The sequence below is a fragment of the Gavia stellata genome, chromosome 4 (genome assembly GCF_030936135.1).
Source record: "Gavia stellata isolate bGavSte3 chromosome 4, bGavSte3.hap2, whole genome shotgun sequence".
NCBI classification, from domain to species: domain Eukaryota; kingdom Metazoa; phylum Chordata; class Aves; order Gaviiformes; family Gaviidae; genus Gavia; species Gavia stellata.
In genome coordinates, this window is record NC_082597.1 from 26,275,465 (window position 1) to 26,289,936 (window position 14,472).

Below are 14,472 nucleotides of genomic sequence, written 5' to 3' on the forward strand. Positions count from 1 at the left end.
GACAGACTGGCCAAATATGGAGGGGAGGTCTAAAAAGACCCAGCAGATAAAGGACTTGGTTGCTGGACTGGTGTTCCTAAGATACTGCACATAAGGCAGTGAAGTACCACAACACAGAAGATTTTGTTTGCTTCCTCCTGACCTACACATCTGGTAAAGAGTGATAGGGAATCTGGTCACCATCTTTCATGGGAAAGTAATTGACCACTAGGAAATTAATGCCTTAAAGTAATTTTGAAAGCCTCAATCAAACTGTCTAAGATGATTTCTTTCTAAAAACTGACTGTTAGTGTGGAACAAGTTAAGGGATTGCAACCTCTTGCAAGTCCCCTTGATGTCAGTGGGAGTTCTGCACTTACCGCTGGAGCCAGGATTTCAGTTTGTAAAATGGATTGAAAAGAATAAAAAAAGTATACAGAATATTAATTAACTGATCATTTAGAAAATCACAGTAAGTGTTTCTCATCAGTGTGTATTAACTGCAATAGTTATAACCACACTGATGGTAAAAAACCCCCAACATTTATGTAATTCCCTGACTAATTTCCCCCTGCACATGCAAATAAAAATAAAGGCTACTACAATAGTAAAAAGTATCTAATCAACAAATGTCAAAGGCTGTAATCTTATCACATTAGTTTTGGAAACCTTTTACATAACTTGCATAATTTAAATATTTACAAAATATAAACTTTCTTGTCTTATCAAAAATAGGTCTTTGCACATTTAAACAACAGAAATCCTTTCACATGTTGCTTTTTAAGCCAGGCATTAAATCATTGCATAAAAATAAACAACCTTTCACAGATGTATAATAAAATTGAGCCAACATATGGAGGGGGAGAAAATGTTATCAATAACTGTTTAAATATTTTAGTGGTGTGAGCCAATCCATAAATTACATTGTGCATTGAATTTACTTCGGATGCAACCTAATGAAAAGTTCTAGCTGCTACTTCTATAAAAGAAAGCAATATTTTAAAAAATATTTCACTTTATGGCAGTTTTCTTTGGGCTGAATCTCGTATGGTCAATTGTGAAAATGATGGTGAACCACCAGCAGGATGGTTCAACACGGCAGGTTATTGCACACAGTCCAACAGTGGGGTGACGACCGGCTCACTTGCAAATTGTGCATTCAGATACTGAGGAAATGCCTGCAAAGGATTTTATTTCCTTCAAATACCAAACTGTATTTCTTTCTGTCCCTCCTCAGACCTGTCCTTTGTGTGTTTGAAAGACAACCTATAAAAAATGCTGAGGTTGCTATTTGGTACACCATCCACATTAACCAAGATGTTCTCCAGCCCCTCTTCTCTGGACACAGCTTGCTCCGTGCTGATGGACCCTTCTCATCCACCCAGGCAGTGCCCAGTTCTCTGCGGTCACGCACGTTTCTCAGTACCAGACGTTTTTCTGCACATTACACAGAAGACAGCTTTCTGAATGGTCACAAAGCAAATGCTTCATGGTCAACAGCAGAACATTTCCCCTATCTTTTTTTTTTTTCCTAAAGCCTGCAGAAATGAACCATCTAGTGGATAATCTAGTCCCAGTTTTAAAAATACAAACATAAAGATTATATCTAACATGTCTTACATGCCCTCTTAACTCTTCAGTCTCTCGATCGAGTTTTCTCCACTGTACCTACTGACCACATGGATCTCCAGGATGTTGTGGCTTTTGAAGACATGGAAAGTTTAGTGTCTGGCCCTGCTCATGGACTTACATGTTCAAATGTGTCATCAGGAGTCCTTTTTCGTTGTTTTAGCTGTCCCTGCGTGCAGGCTGCTGTTCACTCAGTTGCTCTTTCATAAGCCAAATGCTTGGTCTACCTGTTTTTTGGCAATACCCACTCCCCCTGAGGCTGATCCCCTTGCAATCCCACACAGTAAGAGTAATTACTGCCTTGTTGCATGTACCAAACAGTGCAGAATGGTTTGGCCATGTTTTCTGTACTTCATCTTATTTGCAGGTATGTACGTCGGTCATGGTCTCACACCTCCGGCAGCGCACATAACAGCACCAGACAAACTTGCATTCACACCTTTCCACGTGCCTGACGACATGGGTGTTGTACCCACGCCCACAGCAGAGGAGGTTGCAGCCGTCGGGTCCCTCCGAGGTGCGGTTACATTCCCTTCCCTGAGTCCCAGGGATCCCCAATTTTTGGTCTTCGACACAGTAGTTGGGCGATTTGTTCACATACAGCAGGTCTTCTTTCCCAATTGGTATTTTTCGCTGGCTTTTCTCTTTCCTGCGTAGCTTTTTTTTTAGTCTGTCTGATATCTGTATGCTGTTTTCATACTTATCCTTTAAAAACCGGCCAATTTTTTCAAAGGAAGACATTGTTTTCCAACAAGTTTTCACAGCACAGGACCCAGAAACACCGTGACAACGGCAATCCACTGACATCAGCTTTGCTACAGCCTGTAAGCAAAGGGAGAACAGTATTTGGATGTGGACTTTCATTCATTAGGAATACTGCCTGACATCAGTAACACAGAGGTCTCAAAGTATTTAATATTACAGCTGCCATTGCCATTTCAGTGATGGGGAAGCCAGAGCACAGAAGAATAGATGTTAGGAATCAGGTTTCCAACTCCAGACCCCCACTATGGGAAGCCTGATCTTCAGAAGTGCTCTGCATTTGCACTTTGCAATGGCAGTAACGTAGCAATATGAAATCATAATAATGAAAGCTTGTACTTCTGGCTGGCTTTTCATTCTGGAGGATCCTAAATACCTGAAATGACACATCCTGTGTCGCTCGTCTCACCGCTGGAATGCAAATGGACCTCGTGGGGAATAGCAGGAGGGCAAGCAGCGATAGGGCAGATAATGGCACCATTCCTACGTTGGAAGACATTTACTGGGCAGGTCTATGCCGTCTTTTAAGGGTGCCTTGCAGCTACCATCAAGATCACTAAACGTTCACAACACAGCCTGTAATTAAGTCCACGGGAATGGCTTGAGGTCACACAACAGTGTCTGTGTGACCAGAGTGGCTCAAGATCTGAAGCAGCACAGCATACAGCCTGGAGGCACCTCAGGGCAGACCTGTGGTGGAAGAGCAGGAGGATGCCCACGTCTCTGTGCTCCATGGAAGGTCTGTCATCAAAGGAGCCACTACAGCTCAGCAGAGGTATCTTCAACTCAGGTTGCTCTCAGTAAATCTCAGGTGCTTCTCACAGGATCAAGCCCTGTTCTTGTAATTCAGGCATACTAATGCTATCATGGGTTTCTAGTGTTTCCAGTTGCATAATGGCTCTATTTAACACAATTTGATAGTTGCATTCATATTACTTTTATAACTTTCAATGTTGTAGCAGAATTTCCACAGTTATTACCAACATTAAAATACCCTTAGATGGGCTACTTTTCCAACCCATGAAGAGGCAAGCACTGGGCTGAGCAATAACTGTCTGACCAACAACGGGAATCTGCAGCCTGCATTAAGCTTTTGCAACACACAAGAATTTTGGCTCAGTTTATAGGAGACCAAGCCTCAACAACTGGAATCTGTAAACAAGCATAAACTTTCTTTTTATCTGGGACTACAACTCAAATAGTCAGCAGACAATCAATATAATACTTCCTTCTGGAATATCTAATAGTCATAGTATAAAATTATACAATTAGACTTGTGACACATCTCTCATTAGAGTTTGGAAAAGTGCACAGAAAAATCGTCGCATGCACAGATACAGCAAAAGGACAGGGTATCACCATCTTTGTTTTGGTTTCTTTTACCTTTCCATTAACGTACTCTCTGGAGCCATCCTGTAGACTCATATGGGCTGTTGGTTAATGGTGTGGAAACCCCATGTTACCACCTTCCGTTTTACTAACCTTTCCCCCCCATATTTAATTTCCACAATCAAGGCAATTTGGAAATGTAACAGAAAGTGATAATTTTAAAGTAACTCATAGTAAGTTTCTCTTGCAACTTCTCATGCAGCAAGGCCAATAGAGATTCAAACTATTCCTCTGTGGAGGAACCACTATTTCCCACAAAATGGGGAAGACAAAAAACCCCCAAACTTCATGATGTTTATTAAATTTCACCATAAACCTTCAGCCTCACAGCCCCCACAAATATTAACTGCTGTCAATCTATGTCTTTCTCAAATTGCCTTAGGGAAGAAAACAACGGAAGACAAATCTATCTAACACCCTGCTCTGGCTTCCCCTGAGAAAGTAGTTTAATTTGTGCCTGTTCCTAAGCCTTGATTCTGCAGTGAGATCAGAGCCCTGAAATCCTACCAAGCCCTATTGACCCTGTGGAGGACCAGAAATAAACTCAAGTCCCAGACTGCTTATTTGTAGCTCAGGCAGCACAAATGCCATCCTCAAAGTTTCAGAACTAGTCAAGGCATGGAGCAGGTAAAATGAGCTGGTTTTACCCTCTGTGTTAAACTGGCACTTTTCATCATGGTGAATGCGGTCACTGAAATTTGGGATGAGTCCAATGTGGTTAAATCCATTGGTTTCAGTGGGAGTTGAGGCGTCCTGGCTCGTTCTGCCCCAAAGATATTGGCACAAGCCTGAGTTGGTATTTGCATATAACTCTACAAATATTATTAAAAATACACATGACCAAAGTGTTTGCTTGGAATCACATCTTTGGTTAATGAACAGGACCTATTTGTTGGTAGAGGTTACTATGGAAGCCAAACAAGCAAGGCATTCAAAGAACCATTAGCAAGAAAGAGCAGGTGTATGCCCTGACCTAGAAGAGCCATTAGCCTTTGCAAACTAAGCCTGGTGAAGTGATGCGGGAGATATTTCCAGGTGCTGTGGATTGTTTCTGGGATTGGAGACTTTCTCTATGCTGGAAGAAATAAGTACACTGCAACAGGCAGACCCTCACCCCACAGCACACACAGACTCTTTCAGCGGCCAATCAACCAGCAGTAATTCTTGTAGATACTTATCTTCTCTCCTTCACAGGCTAGTTTCTGTTTAATAGACAGACTTGACCTTGTGCTCATATTTAATGAATCTATCAATAAGGAAATCACAGGGTAGTCAGAATATGCATCATTAAGACGTAACAGTGATTGAGGCAGATGAGAATTTGAGATCCAAGGACAGAAAGTCTTTGTTAGAATACAGATAACATAATAAAATGTCAAGGAAAAGAGAAACACGATATCAAAAGATAAATTTTACACCCAATTTACAAACAGAATAGATTTAATAGTATTTTCCAATTTATAATGATTAGTTATTTGTATCAAGGCAAGTAACTAGAATCTCAAAGTAGTTTGAAATCACATTGTGCTATAAGATTTATAAGGTGTAATCCTTGCTTTCACTGCAGTATGACAGGGTAATAACTAGGGAAGAAACAACAGGGGAAAAATATGCAATTTGGCTTGGGGAAAGAAGCGTACTTCCAAGTCTGCTAGAATCAGGCATAGTAAAATCTGGATGAGGGAGAAGGATCCGGAAATTGTCAGGGGAAGCACTGGACATGTCTGCTAGGCGCTAAGGGTGAGTTACTTCCATGTGGGCATGCAGCCCAGCAGATGACACTCGGAGTCTTTCTCTGAGGATGAATTGATGAAAACTAAAGGGAGACAGTTTCTAAACAGGAGCAGAAACAGATGTTGCGAGTCTCAGGTTGATATCAAAATATAAAAATGCAGCATATATTAGTAGCGTATGGATGATCATATGAATGCAAGAACTACAAATGTTATTGAGTGTGGAATCACTGAGAACATCCATAGCAGTTACAAACATTTGTGGTTTTATTCTGTGTTGCTCAGGGTTCTCACATGAAGCTTTGATGCATTCTGTTTTAGAACGATTTATGGTGTCATCACAATTCTGCATGACCCCAGGCTATTGCTTCCCAGCTGCTAGGACGGGCAAGTTTTCTGGTTGGAATCCAACATATTTTGGGTCGCCTCTACTGCCAGCACAGGGAGCTGACATCTTGCTTTGGCTGATCACAAAACGTGCCGCTGGATCTCAGGCTGCCATGTGAACTTTCATGAACAAACGCCCATAGTTGAACATCTGGCAAAATTTAGCTACTAGGAATCTTTTGCCATTTCCTTGTAAACAAACCTAAGAGGGTGCCTGTAGAGCCAACACAGCCTTCCGGTGGGACGCGATCAGTGTGGAACTGAGCTGGATCCATGAGCGTTGTGTTCAGCCACAAGCCCACCTGAGCCATTCCTCTTGCCCCTGTTGCCACTCGCTGCCCTCAGCCCTGGTGGTACTAGCGCAACAAGAGCACAGGGTAAAGTGATGAACTGGATACAGCGCTGAACACTGATCTGTGTTAAAAATTAACCTGAAAAAAAGACCATTTTTAAACTGACTTCCTTTCACTGAGCCAATGCAATTAACAGAGGGAGCGGTGTGGGGTGGGAATGAGTGGCTAGAACAGGCGGATGGGCATAAAGCAGAGACTGGTCTGCAACTAAGGAGCGTGTCAGTCGAATCAGTTGTATACCCCTTAATGCCAATTAATGCTTAATAACGCCAAGCTAAGCTCTCTGTTTGCACTGTTCTCAGCTGTGAGACAGTGGATGCCAGTACTTGTTTTGCAATGGGAACTGATTCCTGTAATCAACAGCCTAATTTAAGCCACTGGGAGAAGAGAGCAGGACTATTCTTGAAGACAAGCACACGTCCTACCAGAGGTACAGCACTTAAAAACAGTTGCAAACTGTTGGTGGGTCTGTTACCAAGCCACAGGTACAAGTAAAAACAAACTCTCTGATGAGCCAACCTATTTCAATGTGAGAACACAAGTCCTCCAGATCAAATCAATTTCCACAAGTGGAAAACTGAGCAGAAATTCTTCCATCAGTGAAAGAATACTAGTACAATAATACTCAACCCATAGTGTCTGACTCCCCTCATCCTTTAATTTAAGGAGGAGAGGTTCCCAACTCACATATGCGCATCTAGGTACACCGAACATTACAATGCTAAAAGATGATGAACATTTATCTTGTGGCAGAGTAAGGAATGAAATCTGGATCTTCTGAGGTTCAGGTTAGTATCCTAAACAGTGGACAACTGAGTCAAAGGATCTTTACTATTTCAAAACTGGTATGTCTTAGATTTAACTATGAGATGTAGAGATGTAAAATAGCATTTTGTATGGAAATGGGAAAGTACCAAGAGAATTCTGCACATACCAGTTCCATTCGTAACTCCAGACAAACACAGAAGTATTGTCCCTGAAAGACTGCTCTTGCAAGACGCAGAACCAGGACCATGATAGTATTTATTACAAAAGGTCATAAGGTACCAGAATATATTGCAAAACATCCTTCTTGTAAGCCCCAAAACATGAAGGTCAATGTTTTCCGACATCTCCTAGTTAAGGATTTTGAAATACAAAAATCAAGAGTTTTGCTAAACTTTACTTCAGCTAATATCGCTGCTAGAAATCCCAAGTACCAATAAACATTCTCTTTCACTCTGGCCAGTGGTCAAAATATTTGCTTTATCCTACAGTTTGCCATTAAGTTACAAAATATTTATGCATGGAAGCTGACTAAATACTCTGCATATTTTTTTCCAAGATAATGAACAACAAATACACCATTGATCGAAAATGAGTATAATAAAGATCTTCCGGCCTTTCAGGCTTGCAGTGGATGTTTTTCTTTAAAAAACACAGTAAAGTGTCTTGGAAAAGGAATGAGCATATGTATCGTGTGCACCAAATAAGCCTGTGACAGTGTACTTTGAGAGCCTTGTTGGAGACCGCAGTGTTGTGAAAAGCCTGAAATCCTGGAAGATTCTCAGGACCTGATGGATATTTTTGGGCTGGATTCTACCACATTCCCGGAGACCGACAGCCTAATCTAAAACTCTGCTTTCATGAAGTTATGTATAGTAAGAGGTGCCACTCAACGTGAGTAGTAATAGAAGATACTACAGTTGCATGACATTAAAGATGTGAACTCAGAATCAATTGTATTTTCATGCATATAACCGGCATCTAAGATAACTTGGATCCCGTCAAAAATGCTATTCATGGAAAATGAAGACTCGCTTAACCACATCGTCCAACCACTTGTAGCTTTGGCTCACTGTTTGAAAATATGTTATCTTCAACTGAAGATAACAGCACTCTTCCCCTTTGCCAGTGAGTCCTGTCTCCATGACGCAGGTGGCCCAACTGCCTGTGTGACCGCTATAGGTGAGATCAGGGAACTGATCCAACCTTAATGAAAGCAACCCCAAAATAAAAGTTTTTCTTCTAGGCTCTGTGTGTGTGCGTAGCGGGGGGTAGGGGTGGGTTTAAAGCTGAATGGTTCCTTGGTACGGTTCACAGAGCAAGACCACGGACAGACGTGCTGGTACACCTGTAGGAGTGAGTGATGAGCACAAGGATGGTGCTGGAAGACAATGAGCGAACACTGTCACTGAAGACAAAAGGACAGCAAACTGCTGCTGCTGCTGCTAACATAGAGCTAGAGGCAAACAAGAGAACAGGGTATCAGAGAGACCTGTGTCGCTGCCACCTAAACACAGAAATCACATCTCTGTTTCTCTTGGAAGTTCCTCTGGAGCCTTGCGCTCTTCTTCCCTATACTTAGACTCTCACCCTAATCCGAGAAAATGTCACTGTCTAATGACAAACATGAGTATTAAAATAAAAATTCATATCTGTGTTGTAAAAATCATGAAATTGAGAGAATTTTATGGAGATTATTATCTCCTCCCTTAACTATCTCTCTCTACAAACATGCTAAATGACCCTTTGCTCTTTCCCTAAGGAAATAATCACTTAATCTTCTGTTCCTTTTATTAACATCCCCTACTACACAATACCAACCACTTATCCTTGGAGATGATTTAGCTGACTGGTGTCTAATTAAACTCACAGTAACTGTTCTCAGCATCTGCTTAGTTTTAAAATAAAATATATTACCTTGTAAATTGTAAAAATTGGTTTAAATTAAAGTAGTTTGCAATGATACCACCATGGCTCTTATGATGGCTTACTATGGCTGTTCCCCATCTATGGCTGATAGGAAAGCTGTTTTTTGTAAAACCCACTGATGCTGCTTCTGGCTATAGGAAATTACTGAGTTACAACGAAGTCAATCAATACGTGCAGTCAAAACCAGAGGGTCTCTATTTCTTTTCTTCAGTTATAGCTGTATCACTGAACAGAACAGATTTAAAGTATCATGGGGCCAGAGAGAGACATTAAACACTGACGAAGTTAAAAACTCAAAAGTAAAGCAGAGAAACTAATTTTAAAGCAAGAACCAGAATCCAAGTCTCTGCCATTCCAGGTGTAAGCCCCAAGCACTAGATTACAGACTCACATCTCCCTATATTGGCTGTTTCTGCCCCCATTTATCATCCTCTTCAGAACAAGACAGGAGGACCCAATGCCACACACACACACAAAATTTCCTCTGCAAGCGTGGGTTTGAAGTCCTTTGCGCTGAAGAAGAGCTCTCCAAAGCCAGCCTCCTCTCAGTTCTCTGATGAGTGCCCTAACCAGTCAGCTACTTTAAAATGGATGTGTCATTTCCATCCCATCTTTTAAAAGAAAAGGTTAACTCTCAATTTCCTCTCTGGCCGATTCTAGACTTCTGCTCTCAGACGCGGACCCCAGGCTGTGGATGGGTAACGATGCCTTGTGTCCAGTCTGCCTGCTCATTCAGTATTAGAGAGAATTAAAAATGCAGGTCATGATAAGAACTGAATAATCAGTGAAAAAACTCTTAATGTATTATGCTGATAACAAGACTATTTCAGGTTTTCTGCAGAATATCAAATATATATTCGAGATTACTCTGAGTAGCACTCTAGATGTAATTCTTATTTTGTGATTTTATTTTAACCTGTGAAATTTAGTTAGTTAATTAGTTAAAACCAGCTCTGATTCCGGATTTGTGCACATTTGCTTTGGCAGTGTTAGCGCGGTTCTTGCCATTGGCCCCATGTGTACCTGCAGTCAAGGACAGGCCTCGTTTTGTTGATGCCATTCTGTCAATGAAACCCAACAAGCAATTGCCGCCATTTCCGAATGGTGACACATACCTGCCTCCCAGCCTCGTTGTTGTGCAGGTTCATCGCCACCAGTCCGCTCCCGCTCTTGCCCGTTACGTTCTTAATGGGCACATCCAGGAACTTTCTGCTGAACGACATTCCGTAGTGGATATCGTCAGAGCAGCCGCCCCAGTGCCAGCCCTCGCTGGCCGAGCCCCCGTGCCGCAGGTTCGTGTCGCAGGAGCACTCGGTCATGTTTCCTGCGCTGCACGATCGCGTCACCGAATGCACGAGGCCCGCCGACGTCACTGCGTATATGAACGCGGTCTCCTTCGTGCCTACAAAGCAAGGCACGAATATGGTACGATGTAACTCCCTCTGATTACCTTCCTGGCGGAGCTGTAGAAAGCGATTTTACAAGCCAGACTATAATTAAAAGGGAACAGTTACTAGTTTAAAGTCATCACAGCTTGGTGTGTGGAGTTAATTTGTTTAAAGCAGCGGATAGTCACATCCAAAAAAGACTTGAGGGCCTCTTCATATGACCATGCTATTAATGGTGCTGTTTCTGGCTGCTTGTACCATGCGATTTTTGGTAACTCCTTTCTAAATCAGGTTGGGAACTTTATTTGCCACAGAAACTTTCAAGCCAATTAACTTTTAATAATACTAAAAAAATCAAACCCCAAACAAACCACATCCAAAACCCTTACTCTCCACTCTGCTTTTCACTATTCATACTGATTTGAAGAAGAAGAAAAGGTTAGTTCAGATCTCAGAGGAGGAACTTGAAGCTGTCATGATCCTGGGTTACTTTGGTATAGGGCCAGGACTTACCTCATGCTAAATTTAGCAAACATTGAGGTTGTTCTAACTCACAAAGGTTGCAAACAGCCCCAAGTATCTTAAACCAGGCAGAAATCAGGGCTGCACAAGAATGTTTAGGCCATGTGCTTTTCCTAGAATAAGCTGGCCACGGGCAAGACAGCAGTATAAAAAGCATTTAACTGTTCCTATTATATCTCAGAAGAATCATGGAGGGACCTGCCTGGGCCTCTTAAGCTAATCCCAGTCTCTGAGTCTTCTGGCATAATGTGGAGCAAATCTTTAAACCGTGTTAAGCAAGGTATACTCTCTAAGGAAACTGAAAATCAATGCCTGGCCATTAACTGCAGCTAAAATTTCACTGTACTAATTTTCACTGTTGTAAAAACAACTTGTTATTTCCAGTATCCCAAGTTTCTGCTAATGGACAGGGAAGTTCCTTTTTGTTTCTCCTGTTCGTATTAGTCTGTGGTGCTGGTACGATCATAAAATGCTTTCACAGGACATACTAGTGAAGCTTTGTGAGTTAGTGCCATTCATTTATGGGTCTGTAGAACAGTCCTTCCCATGAGACAGAAGGACTAACGTACAATACATGGCTACATATAGTCGTGTAAACTGCTCTATGGTTTTTTTTCTTTTCCTTTTTGGAATATGCATAACTTTTTAATTGCTCATTTTACGTTTTCATGGTTAATATTTGGGCTTTTTCACTGTTGTATTGTAGTATAAAGTGAAGATTGCACAAACTGGAGACAGACTTTTTAGTGGGGCCTCTTGCGATAGGACAAGGGGTGATGAATGGTTTTAAACTAAGAGGGTAGATTCAGACTAGATAAAAGGAAGAAATTTTTTATAGTGAGGGTGGTGAAACACTGGAACAGGTTACCCAGAGAGCTGGTAGATGCCCCATCCCTGGAAACATTCAAGGACAGATTGGAGATTGGACAGGGCTCTGAGCAACCTGATCTCGTTGAAGATGTCCCTGCTCATTGCAGGGAGGTTGCACTAGATGACCTTTAAACATCCCTTCCAACCCAAACTATTCTATGATTCTATGATTACAGAAGTTCACATCAATGGCTACCGTGAAATCATTGAGCAGAGTGCTCAAAAGAAACTTGCAGGATCAAGACCTCTGATACTGCCATTTGATAGAAACAAAATGTCCCTATTTCACCGTAAATTTCAGCAATCCCTTTATTAGTTCATGCAGTGAAAGCAGCTTTGGTCTTGCTGTGCTGAGCCATACTGCCTAATTGAGCACATATGATACATTTTAAAGTAATTCACATTGCCTATGGTGCTGTGAGCAGATTTTTACCTGCAATCAAGCGACCTTTTCGAAATAGTATGTGTCATTACCCCACTCATTTAGTAATTATGACATAAGGGGATAAACCCAACATCAGGCTAAGAATAACATTTCAACAGAGTTAAGTGGCTCTAGTTAAAGGCACTGTCATCCACGGACGTATTAAGCAAAAATTACAATAAGCAACCCTAATTTTGGAAAGACAATGGCGGGTTTTGTCTGCTCGGTGCACTTCGTGTACCTGTGTCAGCCTCCCGGCGCGGATGCGGCAACCGCCCTCCACGACGGCACTCCTCTCCCCGGCTCTGCCGGCGGGACGGCCGGTCCCCTTGCCCGCCCCGCCGGAGCCCCGGCCCCCCGCCGCCCGCCCCGCGGGACTCCTCCGGGGAGAGGAGAACCGGGGGAGCCCGGCGCCCCTCCCTGCCCCGGCGGGGCGGCGGCGGCGGGCGCACCTGCGGGCCGGCGGCCCCGGCGGGGCGGACACTCACCGCTGCTGAGCTGGTGCCCGAAGGCGGCGGCGGCGGGGCCGCGGCGGGCGGCGGGCGGCGGGCGGCAGTCCCAGCGCTCGTGTCGGAACTGGCTGCGGCACTCCTGGAGGCCCAGGCGCGCTCCCTCCCGGATGGCGGGCACCAGCTCCGGCTTCTGCTTGCACAGGTCCTGCTGCCGGCGGCTCAGCGGCGGGCTGGCGCAGCCCGGCTTCTCCGGCCCGCCGGCGGCGGCGATGCCCAGCCACCTGCAGAAGCAGCCCCCCCGTCAGCGCCGGGCCCCGGCGGACACGGGGGGACGGGCGCCGCGCAGCCCCCCCCCTCCCGCGCCCGGCTACTCACATCCAGGTGCCGCCGGCGGCGGGGGGGCAGAGGGCGAGCAGCAGCGCTGCCCGCAGCAGGCGCGGTCCGAGGGGGGCCCCGCACCCCATGGCCGCCGCATCGAGCCCGGCCCCGCCGCCGCTGCCCGCCGCCCGGCCGCCCGGGCAGCGGGGACCGAGGGGGACGGTCGCCAGTGGCGCCCCCCTACTCGGCTCTCTCCTCCTCGCGGGGCAGGGGGCAGCTGGCGGGGGAAGCCCGGGCCGTCGGAGGGCCCTCCGGGGGAGGACGGGCCGGCGGGGAGGGCGACAGGAGGGGAAGCATTGGGAGCACTCGGTTCCCTTCAAGGTGAGAAAGTTGGGTTTGATCTTTTCCCCGGCTCCGTCCCCGGCTCTGCCTCCCCCGGCCGCGCATTGGCCGCCCGGGGGCCGGGGCGGGCCGGGGCGGGCCGGGCCGGGGCGCGGCGGGAGCGCGGGGGCTGCGCGCCGCTCCGCACCGCTCCGCTGTGCCCCGGCCGGGACCGGTGCGGCTGCTCGCCAGCCCCTCTGCGGTGCTGCCCCTTTCCTCTGGGACCTGAAGCGCTGAGAGCGGCAGCGAGGAGTGCTGGCGGGGGGGCCGGGCGGGACAGAGTGGGGCTGCAGGCAGAGGAACCTGTAGGTCTGCGGCGATTTCACCCGCAGAAAGAAGAGAAGGCACAAAATACTGATGTTATGATCTATTAACATTCCCCACACGTTTTATTCAAAGTTCCTGATGCTTTAGTAGTATTAACTAACTGGCTCCAGAGTCAGCATCAGTATTCACTAGGACAGCATTTATCCACGCCTGTTAACCCCAGTGACAGGCTCTTGTCAACTACTACCTTAATAATCGTTAGTTACTCATTTTACACATTAAAAGCCAATGAGTCAGCTAGCACCTGACGAAGAGCTGGTGTTGGTACTCTGGACTTTCAAGTCCTCTTTGATCACAATACATTGCTGCTTCCTCCTGTGTAAGTGAAACACCTGAGCTAAAAATAACCTGGGTAAAATGGCAGCTCTGTAAAGGCTTTGATTTGACACAGTTATAAATTAACAAAATAGCAGTTGTTGACTGACAATAGCTCTGAGTGAAGAGCACAACAAATCATCTCAAATGACAGATTTTTAAGAGTACAACATGTAGAGAAATAATCACAGAAATGTGGTGTTCCCCCTGTCTTTTTCCTCATGGATATGCTGAGATATTTTAAGAGCACAGGCTGTGGTACATTTAGATCTTTAAAATTCTGTCTCCTTCCTACTTCGTGCTCATTTGCCTGTTCTTAAAGGGTCTCCAAAGCACCACCAGTTCTGGGCAGATGCCATATGACCCCACGAGCTATTTAAACCTTTCGATATGGCTTGTTTTCTCTCTTCTGAGTTGTAGTCTGGAGAACATCTGCTTGTGGTTCCAGAGGAGCTTAGTCCGGAGTGAGGGAAATAGATGGAGGACCACATCGGAATACAGGGAACCAGCCACGAAACAGGCCTGAACCAGCCAAAACTGTGTGGGCTG

At 44.9% G+C, this 14,472-nt stretch overlaps 1 protein-coding gene across 1 annotated transcript; it reads right to left on the minus strand.

Annotated features, from left to right (window-relative positions):
• Positions 1–1,965: 1,965 nt before the first annotated feature.
• Positions 1,966–13,046, minus strand: WNT16 (Wnt family member 16). The gene is made up of 4 exons (XM_059816953.1): positions 12,958–13,046; positions 12,619–12,863; positions 10,042–10,328; positions 1,966–2,430 (listed from the first exon to the last, which is right to left on the minus strand). The coding sequence occupies exons 1-4, from the start codon at positions 13,044–13,046 to the stop codon at positions 1,966–1,968; spliced, it is 1,086 nt and encodes a 361-aa protein (XP_059672936.1).
• Positions 13,047–14,472: the final 1,426 nt, after the last annotated feature.